Here is a 24,107-nt window from a genome sequence, read left to right as displayed (position 1 = left end):
AATAAAAAAAATCAAAATTTAAAAAACCAGGTGGCGCCTAAATTAATATAGTAGCTGTCTAGATTTTAAAAATCCATCTATTACCTAGAAAACAAGGCGCCGGCAGAAAACACTCTTGGTGTCACTCAATCATTGGATTAGGAATAAAAGGCGGCCTAGCTGATATTGCACTAGACATAATGAAACCGGTATGATTTATATGGACATTTTGTGGATTACCATGATCAAAATGAACATTTTTGTCATCTTTCATAAAAACAAATTCGTACTTACTTCACTTACTGGTTTCGTTTCAGCCACTAAAATGAGTCAAAGATGTTTACTGGTAGAAGCACTTATGTGAGGTCACTTGATGACATGAACTTTTAATACTTACTAAATTTGTATAAGTTATGATATGATTTATAAATTCGTTTTAATAATGTTATGAAATCACTAAACTTATAGCTCACCAACATCTAGTTGACTGTTTTAGCATATAATTCAGGAACTATTTATAGCCTCTGGCAGCAAGAGGATAAAGTATTAAAATAGAAACCCCCCCCACCCCCAACAAACCACCCTCGCGCCCGCGGCTTTCGAGGTTCCTTGGTGCATGAAATTTAAATTTGGTTCAAGTCCTACCCAAACTATCGGTATCGACCGATTCCATTTCCTCAGAGACAACGAAACCGAATCAGTTCCACTGTGATATAAAACCGGAACTGATTCCTAAAAGAATCCAATTTGTGCACCTCTAGCGCGAGATTTAATACTAGTTTATAAAGGTTTTTCTGATAAATTGCATAGCCCACTTCTATATCCATTTATGTTCACCAAAAACAATAGCAATAATTAACATAAATATTCTAATCAAACCCAATACAAAAGCCCAACACAAAAGCCCAATACAAAGCCCACCATACCCAACTAGAAACCGATCACTACTCGGTAGAGGTGCACAAAACGGTTAACCAATTATTTTACTAACTGGTTTTTCTTGGCGCGAACTAATCGGTAGAGCGGTTTTTCGAGTCAGATAGTAATTGGTTTTGACTGGTTAGAGAAACGGTTTTGACCTATTAAACCGGACGGTTAACCGGTTAATAACCGGGAAAACCCGATTTTTAATAAAATAATAAAAAAAATCGGTTAACTGGTTTACAACCGGTTTTGAAATCAATAATATAAACCGGTTACTAGCCAGCGGTTATAATCAGTTAATAACCGGTTAGGATTGGACCGGTTAGTAACCGATTACATTTTCGGGTACGAACCAATTAGAAACCGGTTAATCGGCATCTGTGTGCACCTCTACTACTTGGTCAAAAAACCAAACCTACCCAGACCAGTTCCATCTCCACTTGGTTCTTGACTTGACCAAAACGAGAACCATAATCGATTCTTAAAAAATACCTGATATATGCACCTCTAGCGCGTGCTGTAATACTAGTTTATAAAGATTTTTTAATAAATATTATAAACCACACTTTTATACCCATTTATATTTAGAGGTGCACAAAAAACCCGAACCTGGACCTGAAAAACGTTTTTTATACCCGAGTTTTTAATATCTGAACCCGTACCCGACTCTCCCCATAGGGTACTGATAGGTTATGCATTTCGGTACTAAAACTCGAACCCGATCTATACCCGGTAATACCGAACCGATTCCATACCTGGAACCGGGTTTTTCCAATACCCGAAACCGGGTATTTCAAATACCCGATTTGTACCTGAAAAATACTCTAAAAATACCCGATTTGTACCTGAAAAATACTCTAAAAATACCCGAAAAATATCCATAAAAAGTGCAACCTCTTAAAAAATCCAATCTATACCCGGAAAAAAGCTCGAAAAATCTGAAAACATGGGTTTTCCAATACCCGAAAATAGGGTATTCAAATACCCGTTTCTATACCTGACCCGAACCCGATGCATATGATACGGTTTTTAGAGACAATGACCGAACCCAACCCGGGTATTCTGAATACCCGGTTTTCCAATACATAATCATACCCGGAACTGAGATTTTGAAAAACCCGATTTGTGCACCTTTACCCATTTATATTCACCAAAAAGAATATAAATAAATTTACATAAATATCTTAACCAAGCCCAATAAAAAAAGCCCAAGAAACCCATTAAGAAGTAGAAATATCTGGAAGGGTTTAAGATCAAAGTAGCCAGTCAGCTGCTGCTGTATCTATCTATCAGATCACTTCTCTTCTCTTCTAGGGTTTTCTTTCTCTTAACTTTACTTTACATCTTTCCTCTTTCCTACACAAGCAAACATGAGGTGATAATCTTCTCTTCCACATAATAATCTTTATTATTATAATTTTGCAGGCTTCAGTTTAATTTATAACCCATCTTCTGTCATACTTTTGATTATTATTATTAACTGCTTGTTATAGCTGTATATTGTATTATTATTCTAAAAAGTTTTGAGCTTGCTTGGTTTTTATAGCATTTGTGTTGTGCGTTGTTTCAGATTTTGAGGCATGAATTAGACATGTATGACCTGTTTTTTTTTTTTTTTTAATTATGTTTTTGGATTTTTTAGTGTAGATTTTTTGTTAGCAGTATGATTGTTCTAAAAAGTTTTGAGCTTGATTGGTTTATTAGCATTTGTGTTGTGGGTTGTTTCAGATTTTTGAGGGATGGATTAGACATGTTTGTTTTTTTTTAATAATTTGTAATTTTTTTAATTATGTTTTTGGATTTTTTTAATGTAGATTTTTTATTAGCAGTTTTAACTGTTTGTTATAGCTGTATTTAGCATTGTTGTAAAAATTTTTGAGCTTGATTAGTTTTTTAGCATTTGTGTTGTGGGTTGCTTCAGATTTTGACTTGATTGATTATTTATTTATTGTTTTTTATAGTTTGTTTTTTTTAATTATGTTTTTGGATTTTTTAATTTAGATTTTTTATTGGCAGTATTAACTGTTTGTTATAGCTGCATTTTGTATTATTTTTTTATAAAAAGTTTTGAGCTTGAATGGCTTATTAGCATTTGTGTTGTGGGTTGTTTGAGTTTTTTAGGGATGAATTAAACACGTGTGATTTGTTTGATTTTCATTATCTTTTTATAATTATGTTTTGGCCTTTTCAAGGTTTGATTTTTGATTAGCGCTTCATTGTTAAGATTTGGAATTATATATTGAATTATGCTGGATAATTAGTTTCTTTGGATAATTTGTGGGACTGTGTTGTAGCTTTTTTATAATGTTAACATCTAATATTACTGAAAAGTACTAATAGAAGCCCGTAATAATATCCAAGTAAACTAAATATTAGGTTTAGTTCATTACTTAATTCATAAACTTTACGTTAATTTGCTAATCAAACATGTACCATTTAAATTCCCAAAACATACTTACAAAACAAATCACAGAAAATTGATGTTCATTTTAGATGCAATAATATGCTGAGAACCGCATACATTACATAACTTGTGCATAGGAAGATAGTAGTGTAGGTGGTTGCATAACCGACCGCAAACCCCATTATCTCATTACATACAAGTGCATTATGCGGTTCTCTTGGTTTAAAAAAGCGTTAGGCGAGGCGAGGCGAGGCGAGGCGTTTTACTTCAAAAATCCGAAGCGCTAAGCGCTAGGCGCGAAGCGAGAGCTTCACGTATGTGAGGCGTTCTTATTTAAAAATACTAAAAATTAATTATACATGACATATTTTACTTGAAAATCAATCATAAAGATAAAACATATTTGTAAAACTAAACATATTTTACCAGAAGGTTGATATTTGGAGAAGATAAACTTTGAATATGAAAATTAAAGAGTGGTTTGAATTAAATAGAGTGATAAATATATATAATGCGGTTGGGTAATGTTTTATAGATGAGCCCCAACGTTATTATTTTAAGCAGATGGCCCAAACAGCTACATTTTCAATCTAATTTGGACTGAATCACATGAGGCGTTGCCTCAAGCGCCTCACGCCTCGCCAGCTAAATGCGCGCCTCAGGGCGCCTCATGTATTTTAGCGTCTTACCTAAAATAAGGCGTTTTCAAAAACACCTCGGGCGCCTCACGCTTTAGGCGCGCCTGAGGCGCACCTTTTAAAACCAAGGTGGTTCCCGATCTATTATTGGTTCTATATTGAACACCTATAGATACTATTGCAATCTGGGTATAATTATTTTGGCCTTGAATGCTAGGTGCTTTATTAATATCTATATCATCTGCTTAGAGGTTGGTTGTTGATTGTAATTTTAGAATTTGAGAGATGGTTGTACCAGATAATAGTTTTTTTTTGTTAATTTGTTAGATTTTTTTTTCAAATTGTGTTAATAATATCGTTGGGATTTTGATTATTTTTTAAAAATTTAATCCTTATTCACCTTTTCTTTATTCTTGTTAACAGTTGTAATTTGGTTAGATCGGAAAATTTTGTGTTATAGATAACGTATTGGATATTTCATAGTTGTTAAAATCGAGCGCCTTTTGCGCTTAAGCGCATTTAAAGCGCCAGGCGCATTAAATGCGACTTGCATGACTCAGATATTTAAAGCGCCATTAATATTATCCCAACTTCCCATGCATGTTAAATATCATTTAAACAACATTTTCCTATTCTCTAGGAGTACCTATAAATCCACCATTAAAGCACCTCAATCTTTTCCCAAATTTCCCATGCGTATTAAATATCATTTAAATATCATTTGACTTTAGTTACTAAATGATTAAAATATTCAGAATTTGTAATTAGGTTTTAGTTTTTTAATTTTTGGAAATCTGGATATTATGATAAATGTGTTAATGGATCTAATTGTTGTTCTTGACAGTTAAAATGAATGCTTTTTGAGTTGTTGAATTACTGGATATTATGACACATGTGTTAATGATTAGGTTTTTCTTATTATTAAGACGTACTTCATGTTTTGGATTTTGGTTGTTCTATGAACTATTTCAAGAATGAATGTATGTTTTCTTATTAAGATGTTCTATTTTAGTTTAAAAAATTGTTTTTTTAATGTGCGCTTTTTTTTAAATCGGGCGCTTTTCTTGCGCTTATCGCCTGGACACTAGGCCCAGCCTCAACGCTTTCGAGTGCTTATCGCATTTGATAACTATGGGATATTTTAAATAAACTTTGTTTTCGTTATTTGTAGTCGCCACCCCGAGGTTAAGTGGGCCCAGAGGGAGGACAAAGTGTTCATCACAGTGGTATTGGCCGATACAAAAGACGCAAAAGTCAATCTTGCCCCTGAAGGTGTTTTTACATTCTCTGCTAAAGCTGGTCAGCATGAGTATGATCTTAAGCTCGAGCTTTTTGACAAAGTTAATGTAGAGGTAAGCAGTAATTTTACCATTATGCCCTTCTTGTTTTTCTGTTATTTTGCTACTTTGTGTATATAATGTTAAATATTTTTGTTTGTTTGTTATATGTAGGAAAGCAAAATAAATATTGGCGAGAGGAGTATTTTTTGTATTTTGGAGAAAGCCGAGCCGAAATGGTGGAATAAACTTTTGTCGGGAGACGCTAAAACCCCACATTACGTGAAAGTTGATTGGGACAAATGGGCTGATGAGGATGATGATGCCGGTATGCCATGTCATCTTTAAGTTTATCATTGATCGGGTCAATTGGGACAAATATTCTACTGATTTACCTTTAAAAGTTTTTTCCCTACGAAAATCATATTATTGTAAGACTTGGATAACTTTTTATATAAAATGAGTGGAGCCGGTTTGTGGGTAATTTGAGTTTTAAACCCGAGTTTGAAAAACCTATTCAAGATCGAAAATTCAAACTTGATTCGAGTGCTGGTTGATTCGTATAATCTGTGAGCAAATGCAAGTAAAAAAAATCTATAATGTGTGTTTGTGTGTTTGTCTGTTTTTGTAATATAAATTATAATATGATTTTAAATTTGAACATTTGCTTATATAATTAATATTCGACTTCGTGTTTCAGGCCCTGCAGATCTTGACATGGGAGGAATGGATTTCTCTGTAAGAAATTTCTAACTTAAAATTTAATATACATTTTTTCTTGATGATTTAAAATAAGTTTTCATATTTATTCACATAAATTTATTGCTATTGTATTTTCTTCTATAAACTTAATATATATTTATATTTTTATTTCCTAACCTAAACAAGAGACTTAAATAATTTTATGTTTTATTTTTAAACTGCTAGTTTTATAATATTTTATTTCAATATAGTGTGTTTATTTGATATACATTTTTCTTGATTATTTAAATAAGTTTTCATATATATTCACATAAATTCATAGATATTGTTTTTCTTCTATAAACTTAATATATATATTTATATTTCCTAACCTAAACAAAAGAAATAATTTCATGTTTTATTTACTAGTTTTATATTATTTTATTTCAATATAGTGTGTTTAAAATTTGAATAATTTATTTATTTTTTTGCACAGAAATTTGGTGATATGGGCATGGGTGGTATGGGTATGCCCGGCATGGGCGGTATGGGTATGCCCGGTATGGGCGGCATGGGTATGCCAGGTATGGGCGGCATGCCAGACATGGGTGACTTTATGGGCGGTGATGATGAAGATTCCGATGAAGGTAACTTATTATTAGCTTATAAACTTTAATCATGTTAACTTGTGACATATTATTATTATTATTATTATTATTATTATTATTATCATCAATTTATATGGGAGATATGAGGGACGACCCTGGCTTGCCAGGGTTCGAGCCCTGATCTCACCCGGTTTTACCGGCCCCTCGCTATCGTGCCGTTTGGCGGGCGGGGGTCGGGTTTTACCCGGGGAATCCCTCAATAGGTGGACCGCTAGGGGCTTTGTCCGTCCTGACTCGTGGCCGGCTCGGGCTACCTTTAGCCAATGGGGGCCGCGTTCGGAGTCCCCGGCGTTACTTAGTTGGCCGTTCCAAAAAAAAAGTTGTAATTATTATTATTATTATTATTATTATTATTATTATCATTGTTATTATTATTATTATTATCGGTATTCGGTAGTGGTAGTAGTAGTAATTTAAACCAATATATGATTATGTAGGTGAAGAAGCGGAATCGAAGGGTGCAACTAGCAAAGAGGGAGAAGAGAAGAGTGAAGGCGCAGAAACCACTGCCGCCGCAGCTGCGGCTACCAGCACATAGATTGTTTAGTCAACATGAATGGTGGTAGGGTTTTTGATTTGAGTTTGGATTATTTGACTTTGGATGTTGACTGGATGAAACTTATGGTTTGCTTTGTTTGTACTTGTTAGTGAAACTATCCGTTTTCAATATCGACTTTTGAGTGTTGTAATTCTCATAGAAGTTTTATTGCATTATTCGACGCCATTATTTTCATAGATCTTTTGTGCCCATTCGCTCGATGTTTTGTTAAATGGTTAAACACGAACGTGACGTGGAACGTTTGTTTGATGAGTAAGTCCTGGTTCATTCTCACCCCTACATACATGGTATAATGTAAGTGTGTATATGGGTTGCTTTTGGTCCGAAACCATAAGGTTGTTTAGGGTTGGTTTTGTTTAAAACCATAACGTAACGATTAGTTATGGCTGTTTTAGTTAATTTGTTTTATAGGTTATAGCATAGGTTATAGCAGGTCGATTAACTGTGAATTTGAGCCTAACCAACAATTACTCTAAAGCAATATAACATGGTCTGATTTTATATAAACTTTTGTTAAGTAATAAATTGTTATTACACATTTGTATATATCAGTATTATATACTACACAACATTTTTAAATAAATGTATATAATCTATGATAACAAAATAATACATATAGACGGTTCGGTTTAGGTGGGAATGGAAACGTTTGGTTTTGAAAAATCATTAAACCGACCCCACTGATTTTGTTACGGTTCGGTTTCATCAGTTAATTTGTTTTTTGCACACCTGTAGTGACGTCTGGATTTTGATTTAACCAAGGTTTATAATGAACACCTCAACGTTTTTTAATCGAGTTCATACTTAAATTTTTCCCACGATAAACGATTGATTTAACCATCTTAATGCCGTATTTAGTGATAAGTTTATATGATGTATTAATCAAGCACAAATGGTTTCGTGGTGTAGTTGGTTATCACGTCAGTCTAACACACTGAAGGTCTCCGGTTCGAACCCGGGCGAAGCCATTAAAGTAAATGTTTTTATTTTTTTAACAGTTTAATGCTGGAAAACACCATTAGATAACATTTTAATTTCACAAATATTTCATCATTAGCATAACAAAAATAAAAAGGTAAAAAGATTACAAGACCAATCCGTTTTGACACGCACTTGAAACAAGTCGTATTGACTGCATGTTAACTTGTGATTCGACTCAGCGTGTCAATCCGATTATCTGATCTACCCATTTGTGGCATCTTAAACATCATATTAAATTGTTATCATCAACCAAAAGTAAGTAAATAATAATAACAGTAGTAACAAAAACTATCCGTAGCTAATTTTAAGTCTTCAAAGACACTCACACAATTACAACATGTCAGATGCCCACTAGAACCGAAGTTTATCTAAGACATTACATCAAACAAAAACTCGATGGGCAGCGAGAATTAAGGAGCTTCACTTATACAACTTCATGTCTGCTTCTTAAGGGATATTGTCCACAATAGATCAGAATCAGACCTAACGGTTTCACATTTAACAAGGTTTGAAGTACTTACTAAACCGCCAAATCTCATTTCATTATTATCTGCAAACATGAAATTGTTAATGTCCTGTTTGAAAATCCTATGAAATATACAACATTTTCTTTGCATGCTCAAAATTACCATTTTGCCCTTACAAATACTTGAATGGCTAAACATAATGCATTCTTAAAATTAGATTTTGAAGTTTTTAGGAGAGAGATATGAAACTAATTTCAAAATAACATTAAATTGAAATATTTTATACCAAAATTTAGAAGTAATAATTTGTGAAATATTTTATACTAATTTCAAACTAATTACCATTTTAACCCCTTACCGAACCCGCCAGACCCACCCATTTTTTGACATACTAATAATTTGTCGATGCACAACAAGCACTTACCAAGATCCCATTGCAGCCCGGTAGTTGTAGAGCTTCCACAAGGTGTACCAATGGGAATAAGACCACAATGTGGGCCCTCAACCGAAGACAGCACATTAATCTCATGATATCGGGTGCTAGGAAGAAGTTGGATAAGACAATCATCCGACAAAAGAACGATCCGTGTTGTTGAAAACCGACATAACGTGTTAATATTTCCCATTTCGTGATCAAACAGACCACCAAGTGCTCCAGCAACAAGTATGCAAAGCTGCAATAACACAACAAAACATATATATTAATATCACAACTTTGTAAACTAACAAGCATCCAATCTGATAAATTATTACTATATACGACCTCCGTCCCATTAAAAGTGTCCATATTTCTATTTTTATTTGTCCCATTACAAACGTCCCACTTTCAAAATTTATTAGCCAATTTCCAATTTTACCCATAAACACACACAACCAGTATTAATAATTAATAAACAATATTGATGGGCCCAATTTCCAAGGGCATTATTGTCATTTGGCAAGCAAAAACGTAATCATTCAGTCTACCAAAAACTTCGTGTTTTTCAAACAATGACACTTTTAATGGGACGGAGGGAGTAATAAATTTGACTTACATTTGCTTTTTCGTCGTCGGACATGATATCGAGAACATATGCTATGCATATTTATGCAAATCTGTTGTGTCTTGATCATCAGAATTATCCACAATCTTTGTTCCCTGCATAACTTGTTTACTTTATCTTAGTAATTATATAATATTACACAAAGCTGCTATAATATGTATAATATATATAACTTTATACAAATATTATTGGCAGCTCACCAATTTTTTGTAGAAATTTAGAACATCTGGTCTGATTGAATCCATGTCTCCTTTAATTACATCTGGCTTATACCTACAACATATGTGTATTCAAAATTAAAATCCAACAATTATTTCCTTTTTATTAACATAAATCTCTAATGTCAAACTTATTTTTCAAAAATGTAAGTTTCCCGGAGTTCTAATTTACAAGCACTACGTAGAGGTGTAAACGAGCCAAGCTGCTTAAAGCTACTAGTGATTGACTCGCTAAAAGCTAGCATCTCGAGCTTAAACGAGCTCAAGCCTGAATAATAGCCTGGATTGAAGCCTGTTTAATAAATGAGTTCGAGCCTGAACTTTATGTATCGACCTTGACTAGCCAAAACGAGCCTACTATTTATGTAGTTATAATAATTTTTTATATTAAATAATTTTTATCTACTCTAAAAATATCTTACATAATAAATATTACCTTAAAAATATATGTGAGAATAATTACATATTCAGGAAATAAAATTATTAAAAACTAATAAATATAATAAGAACTGAGCCCGAACCGAGCTTTCACTTAAAAACTTTCACATGAACCAGATTCTAACTTCAGATATAGAGTAGAGGTGTGCAAATAAACCGGTTTGAACCGATTATGTAGAAACTGGTTTGGAACCAATTAACCGTAGGTTTGGAACCGATTTGTAGTTTTCTCCACCAAACCCGGTTCTAAACTGGCTAACCGAACAAAACCGGGCAAAAGCTGATCAAATCCCTAACCGAAACCGATCGTAACGTGATAAAAAAACTGGATTCAACCCGAATCGAAACCGGTTGTAAACCGGTTTCGACTTTTGTTAACCAAACCGAACAGGTTTCAACCCAAACCAATTTTGAGTTTTAAACGGCTTTGTGCACCTCTAATGTAGAGCTCAAAAGTCAAAACAATGCGAGTTGAAGCTCTGAATATAAACGACTGGAGCTTAAGCTTAAGCCAGCTCTAAATTAATTCAGCTCGACTCATTTACACAACTAGCAAATTAGGAAAAAATACATTCCAAAAATATACATCAATCAATAAAAGGCAAAATTATTCCTTCATATAGAAAAACATGTATGCAAGTTTAAAAGGTGAAAGTGGAAGTGACTGATAGTGATTGCTCATTACTATTTAAACCCACATTCACTTTACCTTTTTGCAAAAACCAAAATTAAACAACTTATAGTTTAACACTTTGTGAGACATTACATCAAACACTTAGCATGCATTCAATAATAACCTTTCACGAATACGCGATTCGCTCCGCCATCCGCACACACACGAACCTTTGCTGTTATATATACAACAACAACGATAAAAAATTATCAAAATATAGCGTTTCAATCAAATACAAATTAAATTAACGTGCTAACTGTGCAAATCAAGTAGTGTAACTATAATTACGCTATTTGACTCCAAAGTTAACATGTTTTTTTAGTCCATACGTTAACTTTACCCCCTATAATATATTACATTATCAATGCACAACTTATTGGAACTTATATCATGTTCAGATCAGTGTAAATCGAAGAAGAAATCAACCCACACCTCGTCCTCTGTCTGTCTCCTTGAAGACATTACATACTGTAATACTGATATCAGTATTAGTATGTAATGATATAGAGAGGACGAGGTGTGGTTGTTTTCTTCTTCATCACCGGAGTAAATTTACACTGATCAATACGTGATGAGTGGATCAATTGGTATATAAACAGTAGTCCACTATAGTGTTTCATGTTTGTAATGATATTTGCTTTACTTCATTTACAAAGTTTTCTACGATACATTGGATGAGTCAAAATAAAAGTGTACTTAGGCTTTAACAAATAACGAATGATATAAGCTAATATTATAAACGACCATTAATATTAATATTAATATTATAATAATATACATAACAATAATATATTATTAATTTAATATCCCAATTTTCGAAACCTGAAATTTAATTCTTATACGAGCTATTAATACTGAATTTATGAAAATTAATATAAACTTCATTCTTTTAAAGTGTATAAAGTACTACAAAAACGTCGAATTGGTATGTTGTTGAATCAAAAGTTATCAAGTTAATGGTGTGTAAGTAATATATTTAATTGTGAAATAAAGTACACTGACTGCCTTTGACATTCCTTAAAACCTTATATTTAGTCATCTTCGTCCAATCGTCCCTACCCCTGTCGATTTTCTGGCATGTTTTTTCGATTTCTCATGTTTGAGATTGAGTTTGAAAAATGTTTATTGGCTTATTAGTTTTTATCCCCCGTATTACGTGGGTTGTTTTATATTGTTTGTTCTAATATTTATTTATTTTTTGAATTTATATTTTTTTAATTATATGAAAGTTAATAATATACTTATGGTTTAATGATAAATTGTTTCACAAATAAATGAGATGTTATAACCCGGTTTAAAAACTATATGGTTTTGATGAGACCCAAGACCCGTTTATTTTTTTTACTATAAAATTGGTTTTTTTAATTATAAATAATATTTATGAAAGTTAATAATATACTTATGGTTTGATGAGACCCAAGACCCGTTTATTTTTTTACTATAAAATTGGTTTTTTAAATTAAATAATATATATATATATATTAAAATAAATAAGATATTAATTTTTAGTATATCCTATTTTATAGGATTTTTACATTAATAATTTTGGTGAGAATAATTTTTATTTAATGAGATGTTATAACTCTTTTAAGAAATATCTGGGTTTGGTAAGACACATACCCATGAATTCGGGTCAAATGCATTAGAAGCCTCCATTTAGAATCAAGCAAATCTGGTGACTCCAAAAAAAGGGTGAGCGACCACATCGCGACACGTAAGATTTTTATGTTTTCGTTTATATATATTATAGATTGGTGTTTTCAAAAAGCCAATAAGCTAAAATGTGTTTGGCAATCACGAAAATCCTTTTTTATTTTAGCTTTTTGAAAAGGTTAAAAAACAGTTTTCTAAAAGTCCAAAATTCTGGCTTTTCAAAATGGCTTTTTGAAAATGGCTTTTTGAAAAAGTCAATAAGCCAATAAACATTTTTCGAACTCAATCCCAAACATAACCTCCGGCGAGCTTCAAACACCACAATTAACTACCAATCGACCAATTGACGGCGTCGTTTGATTCAGGATCTTTCACCGATAAACATATATATACATAAAAAAGTTTTGGCCCCCAAAAATTACATGGCTCGGTCGAAGATGGGGCTCGCACACCCCGGCCGACCCTGTTCATTTACTCCATATATTTTAAAATGTTGTAAATGTGTAGGGTTGTGGTTGTTGAAAACACTGGCCATTGTTCTATTTCATAGTGAATATTGCATAGTGAAACACGTGACTAAAAGAGAGTCAATATGTGTCTAGATAGGCCCCATTTAGTGGAACTGACTTATATGCTTTGAGTGGTTGTACCTTCAGGTGGTGATGAAAAATTGAATTGTTTTAGCCACTTTTATTTAACTCTTTGTATTTTGTTTATCTGTTTGTAAATAATGGTTTTGTTATTCCTACGTTACTCTCAAACTTATTATTCGTTACCCTCTTTTGAACTTATATTGTTGTTTGAAAAGTAAGGACTATAATTTGACATATTAGCCTTTAAACGGCCGTTTAATCTCTATTTTCTGAATAACCCTGATACATTTTACATTTTTAAACATTTCTAAGCCATATATATCTTTTAACATTTACGGACCAAATATCTCGGAACATTTCGAGTTATATGTATCTTTGAATAGTTTTTAGCCATATATGTGATTTTGAATATTTATGGGAAGCATGTGTAATTCTGAATACTATGAGTTATTTATTTTTTTTTTCCAGCATTTTAGTGTTATTTATCCGACATTCTATTGGATATGTTAATATTGTTTATATCCTCGAATATATATATAATTGTTTCATATCAGTTGCATTTGCCATTCGTAAATCTTATACATATTGCGTTCAGACATTCGTTATGATTCATTTGTATACCTTATGTTCATCATGATTCTAACTATATTATGCTGTGAGAACAATAGCAAAGGACAGTGAAAATATAAAGTGAGAATAATTTTAGTTTAATTCACCTCAACTTAAGCTTTAGTTTAAATTATTATTGACCAATTATTCATCATCGTTAAAGATTTATAAAATTAAATTTGTAAATTATTAATAAATAAAATAAAATCTGGATGGTAATAAATTACATCTCTTGTAATTTATACTCTTTTCAAATGGTTGAGGGTTCGAGTTCCGTAGTAACATAAACTAGATAGATATGCGGATTTTTGTTAAGAAAAAAAATACATCTCTTAATCTCTTATTTCTCCTACTGCGGGCCTGCGGCTACATAAATTAAAGTTGTAATTTATGGCCCAAATACCACTTATACTTATGGGCCTAACAACCAAAGTTAGATCACCACAGTCCACAAGTCTTCTACTTTGGACTCAGTAGTCAGTGCTTTGCACATCACTTGGGCTTGATTTACATTCAAAGTACTTCATCTCAAGTATCTTTAACTAATGCATATTTCCGTTTTTTTAACGACCAACTAAGTAATGTCGGGAACTCCGTACGCGGCTCCCATTGGCTAAAGGTAGCCCGAGCAAGAATGCATATTTCCGTTTTCCTTTTTATGCCTAGTTCTGTTTTTTTTTTAAATAAAAATTGTATCATTTAGTTTTTTTATAGAACGGCGATTTTCTTGTATTTAGGCTATCGCACTCTCTGAATTTGGAGAGAGCCGATGTCTCAATATGGCCAGACTATGTTGTCTTAACCGGGCTCACGCTAGCTTCAGAGTTTGGCTTAGACGTTTCCCGAGGAAACCATATCACCAACAGCCACTTTACAGTCGTTGTGTCATAACAAAAGCAGAACTCTTTGACGTAACACACTGTGAGACAAAAACCCGGGTAAGCTCCACAAGAGCAGGTCAATTCAGAGCTTTAACTTGACCCGAGTGTTATATTCTTCTTTTTAAATGATGTTTTTAAAAGTGTTAGATTAATAAATTGTTGATTATAGAGTTTGATGCACATGCATCACATATACACGCGTTTGACTCATTATATAGGTATACTCGTCTTTTCAAATTTGATTGACATTGTCATGAATGTTGATACATATGCATATAATGACTACAATTCATTGTTGTGATGAGTATGATCCACTTATTCATAAATGTATAATGGTGCATACAATCCATTAAAATGGTACATCCAACTTCATAAGTATTTAGCGAAAAGATGTATGAACCTCAATTATTATTATAGAAAGTACGAGTACCCTTTTAGCCCTTTTTCAAATCTATTACAATACATATAAACGGACACGTACCTTCCGTCATTTTATTTATTTTATTATTTTCTAACAAATGGACATAATCATTTTATATGTATGTTGATGGAAATGACGTGTACAGTTATAATACCGTAAATACTTTTCGCACTGAAAAATATGTGTAACACTCATATCCGGATGACTACATATCTTTTGTAATCAAAACTCTTTATATACGTGTAACAAAAAGAACTTGTAAAATAAAATCAAATTATATATCAAGGAATGATATAAAATATAAATCACTCATAAAGGAAAATAAACTTAAAAACTATAAAGCCATTAAAAAAATTAATATCTTAAATTTTTATAAATATTTATAATTATATAAGATATAGAATATTGAGGATAAGAGGTAGTTAAATTAGAACCAAGCATTTGTATATATGAGGGTTTTGAAAGCAATACAAGGAAAACCCAATCCTCAACGATATCTTCTTTTGTCATATCGAAACAAACTTTTGTTCTGACTTTAGGCTATTATTTTTTATTTTGATTTTAGTTAAGTCATCTTCACTTAATTTTATTTAAATTAATTCATGACAATTGTACAAAAGGTAATTATAATTCATACATAGTTAATTACATATTTATAATTTACCACCTAAATTTAACTCATTTCAACCAAGCTACAAATACTTAAAATGACAAAGTCAGTCACTCGCCAGTCTTTTTTATTCTACCCTTCCACTAATAAATCGAGATACTCTTCGAGTTCCACTATTTGTTGCCCTGACTCGTTTCCAATACTCATGAACCCGGGGCATTGTGGTAGAGCTACTTGCTTACTCGCAAGTGTGGTGAGCTACGCCTTCTACCATTGTAACCTCGATTCTTAAATTTATTTTTCAATGTTTAACACGTAGACACTCTCTATATTCTTTATGTTGGTATATAATTTATACTAGTTAGGCGTACCTATGATGTACATGATGAAACTTAACTTCATATACAATAGCTATAAGGGTTTGAAAATAAGCTCTTTTATATTTAAATATTAAACTGATATTTGTATAAAATATACACATATATACACTAGATATATTGTATTACGTACACATATATGTATGTACTCTTGCAAGTATGTATAGTACAATGTAACACACACCATAAGTAAGTACTAAATTTGATGCATTATAACCATGTTTTTTTTTATTTGCCGTCCCACATTTATTGTCCCAAATAAGTTTGTATAGATACACAATAGGCTTTTAGGTGGTGAATGCAATGTTTGGACTTTGGACCAAACAAATAAAAAGCACTAAGTACGAAACTCTCGAACTAAACAATGTTTGCAATATATATTTTTCTAAAAGGACTTAATATAATATATGATGAAAATGTATTAATGTAGCCTCCTAACAAAGTATCAATAATACATTTTTATTTATAAGAAGTTGCAATTCATTTTTAGTGTATAGTTAGATATGTACCATGGGTATGTTTTGTTAATTCTCATACCCTACCATATTTTTCCTTACATATGATTTCATTGAGTATGGTTTGTTATATGTTTAGTTAGCTGTATCATCAAAATGAGTTTAATTACTTGGTGGAATAAGGATTACTAGTAGCAGGGGTGTCTATGGACGGTTCGTTTCAGAACGAGTTTAAATACTTGTATGTTTGATTAGCTGAATTATCGGAACGAACATTTTTTTTTCAAACGACAAGTTTATGCCATATTACTCTATGCTCGGGACTGAACTCAATACTTCACACCTAAGAGGCTTGTACCTCTATCATATAGGCTATTTCATAATAACAGACCGACCTATTAAACTATTAAATTTAAATGTGTTGAATCTCAAACCGAAATGTCTTCTAACCAAACATCATCTAAATTTCTCGGTCCTAAATGTAAAAAAAAAGAAAAGAAAACTCTCCCACTCACATGACTACCAGGGGCAAATTCATCACATCTTACACCCAACGGAAAAAACAGGGTAATCGGTTGTTCGTGAATCATTTGATTATCCGATGAAAACATAACAAACAAAAATGAACAAAACACTATTTAGTTCAGTTCCATTGGCTTACCTTTTCCACACCATCTAAATATCTCTTCAAAGGACCTAAATATAAAAAATTCGCCCTCCCAATCCCCACTCGCATGAAAACCAAGGACAAATCCGTCACATCTTTTTCTTTAACAACGTTTCATCTTGCCCATAATACCCAAGCGTGTCTTCCTAAAACATGACGTTAACCATCATACCGATCTCAACACTCATCGTGTGTCTATCCCAGTAACACCATCAATAATAAAACTCATCACTGTAGAAAACTATCTTGAATCAGGTTAACCTATATACATCTCGAAGTATCATTAAAAAGAAAAAAAAGAAATATCCTTCCCTCTCACGTGACATACAAGGGTAAAATCGTCATTTCCCATACTTTACCAAAAGCCCAACAACAAAACAAAAGCCACCAAAACCCCCTATAGCCTTCACTTTGTGGCTGCATAAGGATTGATTTCTTTCTTTCTTTCTTTCATCCTCTTTGCCCAAAACCTTATCCTTCAATTTCACCATCTTATCATAAACCCTAATCCCTCAATTCCTCAATTCTACCTCATAATTATCCACAATTTCACTATCCCATGGACTCCAAGGAAGACACCACGTCTCTCTCAGCTCTCGATTCCGTTTCGTTTAATAAAATTGAGTCTGTTAGCGACACAAACGGTGTCAATTCCGTTACTAACAACGCTGTTGTTGATAATAATAATATTAATAATAATTTGAAGAGTGGTGTTGTGAGTAGTGATGACGAAACCGAGGGGTTTGCTAGTGGCGAAGAAGAAGCGTTTGAAACGGTAATAGATAATAATAATAATAAGAATTTTGAAACCCTAGCGAATGTAGAAGAAGGTGAGGAGGAGACCTTTTCGGAGCCTTCGGAGTTTCCGTTGCCGAAAGTTGATGATGTCGGGGGTTTGGATGATGCCGAAAAGGTTAAGTTAGGGATAGGAAGTGAAGGAGATAAGGTTGTGGAGAATGGTGTGAAGGTTACTGAGGAAGGCGATTCGGTTGTGGAGGAGGTGAAGGTTGAGATGCCTGCGCCCGGTGTGGCGGTGGTGATTGCGAATACGGAGGAGGTGGAGGATGAGGATACTGAGGATGAGGACGTGTTGTTGGTTGGTGGCTCTGATGAAGGTAATAACTTTGTTGTTTTTTTTGTATAGGGATGTAAATAAAATTAACCGAGTTTGTTTGTTAAGTTTTTATAGGACAAGCGAACGGTTCAAGCTGTTGTTTTTATTAAATAGGGATGTGAATAAAGTTAACTGAACTTGTAGTTGTTTATGCTTGTTCGTTAAAGTTTTTATAGGACAAGCAAATGGTTCACGAACTGATAGCCAAATGATTTTTTTTGTTTGTTTTTGTTTATTAAGAAGATGAACTTGTTTATGAACGCTTCACGAACACAATTTTCGTGTTTGTTTATTAAAAAAATGAACTTTTTTCGTGAATGGTTCATGAACACAATTTTTGTGTCTGTTTATTAAAGAAATGAACTTGTTTGTGAATGGTTCACGAACACATTTTTCGTGTTTGTTTATTAAAGAAATGAACTTGTTCGTGAATGTTTCACGAACAGAAGCCGAGAATGATCAGAGGCTACGATTCGGTCCGGCTAACAAGTTTGTGTTGGTGTTTTTTTTAATTTTTATATTCATATGCTATTTTACATATAAATTAATCACATAATACCTATATGTTTTTTTTGTTTCATAGTTAATATTATGCTTAAATATGTTGAGATTAGAAAAGTCATTAAAAAGTATTAAGAGTCTTTAATGAACAAACATAAATGGGCGTAAACGAACACATTTTATAACTTTCATGAACACAATTGAACAAACAAGGCCTCGGATATTGTTTGTTCATTTAGTTAATTGAACGAAATTTCTTGTTTATGTCCGTTTATCTATTAAACGAAAGAATATAAATGAACTTCCTGTTAAAACAGTTTTGCTTATCATTTGATTCATTTACAACTCTGTTTTTAATGATGTGAATTTACTTCTGAAGGTGATTCTGCTGCGGTTAACAACACTGATGAAGAAACACCTAATTTTGAATCAGTTGATGCAAAAGATGTGAAGGTGGCCACTGAAGGTGACTCTTATGCTGTGGTGGTTGCTAAAACTGTTGAAGAAAAGCCTGAATTAGAAACTGTTGATGCAGAAGATGTGAAGGTGACCACTAAAGGTGACTCTAATGCGGCGGCAGTTGATAAGGTTGATGATGAAAAATCTGAACTTGAATCTGTTGATGCAAAAGATGTGAAGGTGACCGCCGAAGGTGACTCTGATGTCCCGGTGGTTGATAAGGTTGATGTTGAAAAATCTGAATTAGCATCTGTTGAGGCAGAAGATGTGAAGGTGACCCCTGAAGTTGATTCTGTTGTGGATGATGCCATAGATGTTGAGTTGCCATTACCAGGAGTGACGGCGGTGGCGGTGGTTACAAAGACCGAAGAAGATGGTGCTGATGTGGCGGAAACTGATAAGTTGAGTTCTGTTTTAGAAGAAGTGGTGGATAAGGAGGTTGTTGGAGTAACTGATAGCAAGTTTGCACCTTTGGAGGTTGAAGATGTAGAGAAAGAAATTGATTATTCGGGTCAAGAAACCGAGCCGGTGGTCGTTAAAACCGCTTTGAATGATGCAGAAAAGTCAACTGAAGTTTTGACCAAAGATAAGCCCGAGGATGCAGATAACGGTCTAGAAAACGGGCCTGCTGATAAGTTCGTTCTAGAAGAAGCTGATGGGTCCCACTCAGATGAAAGTTCAGAAGCCGGTAAGCAGTTTATGGAGGAGTTGGAAGGCGGTGGTGGGTCCAACACTGGTGGTGAGAGTTCTCTAGATCGTTCACAAATGGACGGTCAGATTGTCACTGATTCAGAAGAAGAGGATGATGAAGAAGACGGGAAAGAGCTTTTTGATTCAGCCGCGTTAGCCGCCCTTCTGAAAGCAGCGGCTGATGGCGGTTCAGAGGGCGGCAACATTACTTTCTCTTCAGAAGACGGGTCAAGGCTTTTAACAGTTGAACGCCCGGCTGGGTTAGGGTCTTCCCTCCAGGCCATGAGAGCCGCCCCGAGGCCGCCACGCGCCAACATTTTTAACCCCTCGAGTCTCATGAATGCTGGTGAAGCCGAACCCAATTTAACTGAAGAAGAAAGGACGAAACTTGAGAAACTACAAGCCATCAGGGTGAAGTTTTTAAGGCTTGTTCAAAGATTAGGGCTTTCACCAGACGAATCAGTAGCTGCACAAGTTCTTTACAGGCTGGCACTGATCGCGGGCCGACAAACGGGTCAGGCGTTTAGTCTTGATGCTGCTAAACGAAAGGCTAGCGAGCTTGAAGCTGCTGGTGATACTGATCTTGACTTCTCGGTCAACATTTTAGTCATTGGTAAAGCTGGTGTCGGTAAAAGTGCTACAATTAACTCCATTTTTGGTGAAGAAAAAACCCCGGTTGGTGCTTTTCAAACTGCTACCGGTACTGTTAAGGAAATAACGGGTGTGGTTGCTGGAGTTACTGTTCGGGTTTTTGACACACCCGGGCTTCGGACCTCTGTGATGGAGCAAGGGTATAACAGGAGTGTATTATCGTCAGCTAAAAGGTTCACAAAGAAAACCCCGCCTGATATTGTTCTTTATGTGGACCGTTTGGATGCACAGACCCGAGATCATAATGACATTCCATTACTCAAAACCATCACCAGCTCACTCGGTTCTGCCATCTGGCGAAGTGCGATTGTTACTTTCACTCATGGCGCGTCGGCCCCACCCGAGGGAGCAAACGGGACTCCTTTGAGTTATGAAATGTTTGTGACCCAACGGTCGCATGTGGTTCAGCAAGCCATCGGCCAAGCGGTTGGTGATTTGAGAATGATGAGTCCGGGTCTGATGAACCCGGTATCTTTAGTTGAAAACCATCAGTCTTGTCGGAAGAATCGTGAAGGTCAAAAGGTGCTTCCGAATGGTCAAACTTGGAGGCCGCAGCTACTTATGTTGTGTTACTCGATGAAGATATTATCGGAAGCGAATTCTTTGACTAAACCGCAAGACCCGTTTGACAGCCGGAAGCTTTTCGGGTTCCGTGTGCGGTCCCCACCTTTACCGTACATGTTGTCGTCTATGTTACAGTCTCGTGCGCACCTGAAGCTGGCGGGCGATCAGGGTGGTGACGCTGGTGATTCGGATGTTGACCTGGCGGAGTTGACCGATTCTGACCGTGAAGAAGATGAAGACGAGTATGACCAGCTACCCCCGTTCAAACCGCTAAAAAGATCTCAACTTGCAAAGCTTAGTAAAGAACAGAAAAAAGCTTACTATGATGAATATGATTACCGCGTGAAGCTTTTACAGAAGAAACAATGGAAAGAAGAAGTTAAAAGAATGAAAGAAATGAAAAAGAAAGGTCCCGACGGTTTGACCGGTCAAACTTACCAGGAAGAAGAAGGTGAAGGGGATGCACCCGCGCCAGTAGCGGTCCCATTACCCGACATGGCATTACCACCGTCTTTCGACAGTGATAACCCCGCGTACCGGTTCCGGTTCCTGGAGCCCACTTCACAGTTTCTGGCCCGACCTGTTCTTGACACCCACGGTTGGGACCATGACTGCGGTTATGATGGAGTCAATGTCGAACAAACCTTAGCCATTGCTAACCGTTTTCCTGCTGCAATCTCGGTTCAAGTCACTAAAGATAAGAAAGATTTCAGTATCAATATGGATTCCTCGGTTTCTGCGAAATACGGGGAGAATGTTTCGACGATGGCCGGTTTTGACATCCAACCGATCGGGAAACAGTTGGCTTATATAGTCAGAGGCGAGACCAAATTCAAGAATTTGAAGAAAAACAAAACTGCTGCAGGGGTGTCGGTCACGTTTCTTGGAGAAAACGTTGTAACAGGGTTTAAAGTCGAGGATCAAGTTGCACTCGGGAGACAATACGCAATCATCGGGAGTGCGGGTACAGTTCGGTTCCAAACAGATTCGGCTTATGGAGCGAACATCGAGGTCCAACGACGTGAGCTCGATTACCCGATCGGTCAAATCCAGTCAACTATCGGGTTATCGATTATAAAATGGAGGGGTGATTTGGCGCTTGGGTTAAACAGTTTGGCTCAGTTTTCGGCTGGACGGAACTCCAAAGTGACTCTACGGGCCGGGCTTAATAATAAAATGAGCGGGCAGATCACTGTGAAAACAAGCAGCTCGGAGTATCTTTCACTTGCGCTTGCAGCGGTTATTCCTTCGGTTATCTCGGCTTACAAGAAGTTGCGGGCTGGTGGTGGTGACGGTGACAAGTACTCGCCTTATTAAGGTTAGCCGGCTTTTATTTATGGTGTTTTGAAGATCATTGTTCTTGGTTTTATTGAATAATATGCTTTTATTCAGCAGTTAAAATGTTTTGTTTAATTTTGTAAAATCACAAAGATGATGAGATGAAGTTATGAGATGCTATCTTTGGGTTATTTTGATATGTGCCTCCTTTTATAAATCATATTATTTTTATCAGGATTATGTTGTATTGTCATTGCTAATCTGCTGTGACCTTAGCAAGATAACTGAGTAAATTGCGGTTTTCATCCCCATGGTTTGTCCAATAGTTTTAAATTTGCGATTTTCGTCCTTGTGGTTTTAATTTACTAGCAATTAAACCCGAATTCACTAACTCCGTTAAGTATGGTTGTTAAACCCATTAGTGTGCCCCTCACGTGAGGGCAGTCTTGTCCTTTTTCTCCCAAAATAAACCCAGTCTTAATTCGCAGTCCCCCTCACGTGAGGGGTTGGGTTGTGTTTGGGGAGAAAAAGGACAAAATTGCCCCTCACATGAGGGGCACGCTGATGGGTTTAACAACCAAAGTTAATGAGGTTAGTGAATTCAGGTTTAATTGCAAGTAAAATGAAACCACAGGGACGAAAATCACAAATTTAAAACTATTGGACAAAAACCGTAAATTTAGAAAAAGGGTCGAAAACCACAGTTTACTCAGGATGTCTTTTTACATGGAATTAGAGTTATATATATAAGCACCTCACATGTGAGTAAATGCATTCTAATTTTTTTTAAGTGTCAAATAATTATTTGACATGAATTCATCTGGTTTATTTTTAAGTTGATTCAAGTTTACTTAAAAGAGTTTAATAAGTGAAGCTATGGTCTTGTTTTTATATTCAAGCTTAAACTTGATCTTGTTTAAGCTCGGTTTGATTCGAGTTTTTATTAAGTCTATTTGAGGCCTCATAAGTGAAGCCATGGTCTTATCTATATTCAAGCTTAAACTCGATCTTGTTCAAGCTCGATATGATTAAAGTTTTTATTAAGTCTTCTTGAGCCTCATAAATGAAGCCATGGTCTTATTTTTATAATTAAGCTTAAAGCCTTAAACTCTGATTTTTTATAAGTTCGGTTTGATTCGAGTTTTTATTAAGTCTACTTGAGGCCTCATAAGTGAAGCCATGGTCTTATTTTTATTTTCAATCTTAAATTCGATATTGTTTTAAGCTCGGTTTGATTCAGGTTTTTAGTAAGTGTACTTGAGCCGATAAGTGAAGCCATGGTCTTATTTTTATAATTAAGCTTAAACTTGATCTTGTTTAAGCTCGGTTTAATTTAAGTTTTTATTAAATCAATCTCAAATAGCTTATGAACAGCGCGACTAATTTACACCCATAAATGAAACCGACTATTTGTACTTTATGTTCATCATAATAAACTTTAATGAAATTTCCATGTGAATTGGTCATTGATGAGCTGAAATCATTGTTACTACTTTTTAATTCTTCATGCTATTTATCTTTCATATTTTATGCTCAAATCACTTCATTCCAATTTCTTTAAGGCCCAGTTCCTTTGACAAGTTTTTTTTTATTTTTTAATCCACAAAGAAACCAAACGTGTCAAGCTCGTTGCT

At 34.7% G+C, this 24,107-nt stretch overlaps 2 protein-coding genes, 1 non-coding gene and 1 pseudogene across 4 annotated transcripts; 3 read left to right on the top strand and 1 right to left on the bottom strand.

Moving 5' to 3' along the window:
• Positions 1 to 5,102: 5,102 nt before the first annotated feature.
• Positions 5,103 to 7,304, top strand: LOC143598270 (uncharacterized protein OsI_027940-like; the record flags this gene model as incomplete). Its single annotated transcript, XM_077076530.1, has 5 exons — positions 5,103 to 5,297; positions 5,397 to 5,550; positions 5,923 to 5,960; positions 6,400 to 6,550; positions 7,009 to 7,304. Coding segments are annotated over 5 exons (639 nt in total), but the record flags the coding sequence as incomplete, so codon positions are not given.
• Positions 7,305 to 8,024: 720 nt separating this feature from the next.
• TRNAV-AAC (transfer RNA valine (anticodon AAC)) lies at positions 8,025 to 8,098 on the top strand. The gene has a single exon. It is a non-coding gene; the product is annotated as a tRNA-Val (tRNA).
• A 360-nt stretch (positions 8,099 to 8,458) lies between these two features.
• LOC143598273 (thiamine pyrophosphokinase 1-like) lies at positions 8,459 to 9,905 on the bottom strand (annotated as a pseudogene). Its single transcript, XR_013147081.1, has 4 exons — positions 9,822 to 9,905; positions 9,613 to 9,716; positions 9,003 to 9,252; positions 8,459 to 8,661 (listed from the first exon to the last, which is right to left on the bottom strand). The product of XR_013147081.1 is annotated as a thiamine pyrophosphokinase 1-like (transcript).
• Positions 9,906 to 17,662: 7,757 nt separating this feature from the next.
• On the top strand, positions 17,663 to 22,664 carry LOC143598271 (translocase of chloroplast 159, chloroplastic-like). Its single transcript, XM_077076531.1, has 2 exons — positions 17,663 to 18,331; positions 19,211 to 22,664. The coding sequence occupies exons 1-2, from the start codon at positions 17,776 to 17,778 to the stop codon at positions 22,510 to 22,512; spliced, it is 3,858 nt and encodes a 1,285-aa protein (XP_076932646.1). The 5' UTR covers positions 17,663 to 17,775; the 3' UTR covers positions 22,513 to 22,664.
• The last annotated feature ends 1,443 nt before the right edge of the window (positions 22,665 to 24,107 follow it).

This window comes from Bidens hawaiensis, unplaced genomic scaffold (assembly GCF_021521415.1).
Source record: "Bidens hawaiensis isolate Kalapana, Puna unplaced genomic scaffold, B.hawaiensis_p1.1 tig00049885_1, whole genome shotgun sequence".
NCBI classification, from domain to species: domain Eukaryota; kingdom Viridiplantae; phylum Streptophyta; class Magnoliopsida; order Asterales; family Asteraceae; genus Bidens; species Bidens hawaiensis.
This window is presented reverse-complemented; position numbering and strand designations above follow the sequence as displayed.

What these genes read in the sequence shown, in the direction of transcription:
- LOC143598271 (XM_077076531.1), top strand. Translation starts at nt 17,776, where the DNA reads ATGGACTCCAAGGAAGACACCACGTCTCTCTCAGCTCTCGATTCCGTT. An exon ending in GGTTGGTGGCTCTGATGAAG is followed by an intron (nt 18,332 to 19,210) that starts GTAATAACTTTG and finishes TTACTTCTGAAG; the next exon opens with GTGATTCTGCTGCGGTTAAC.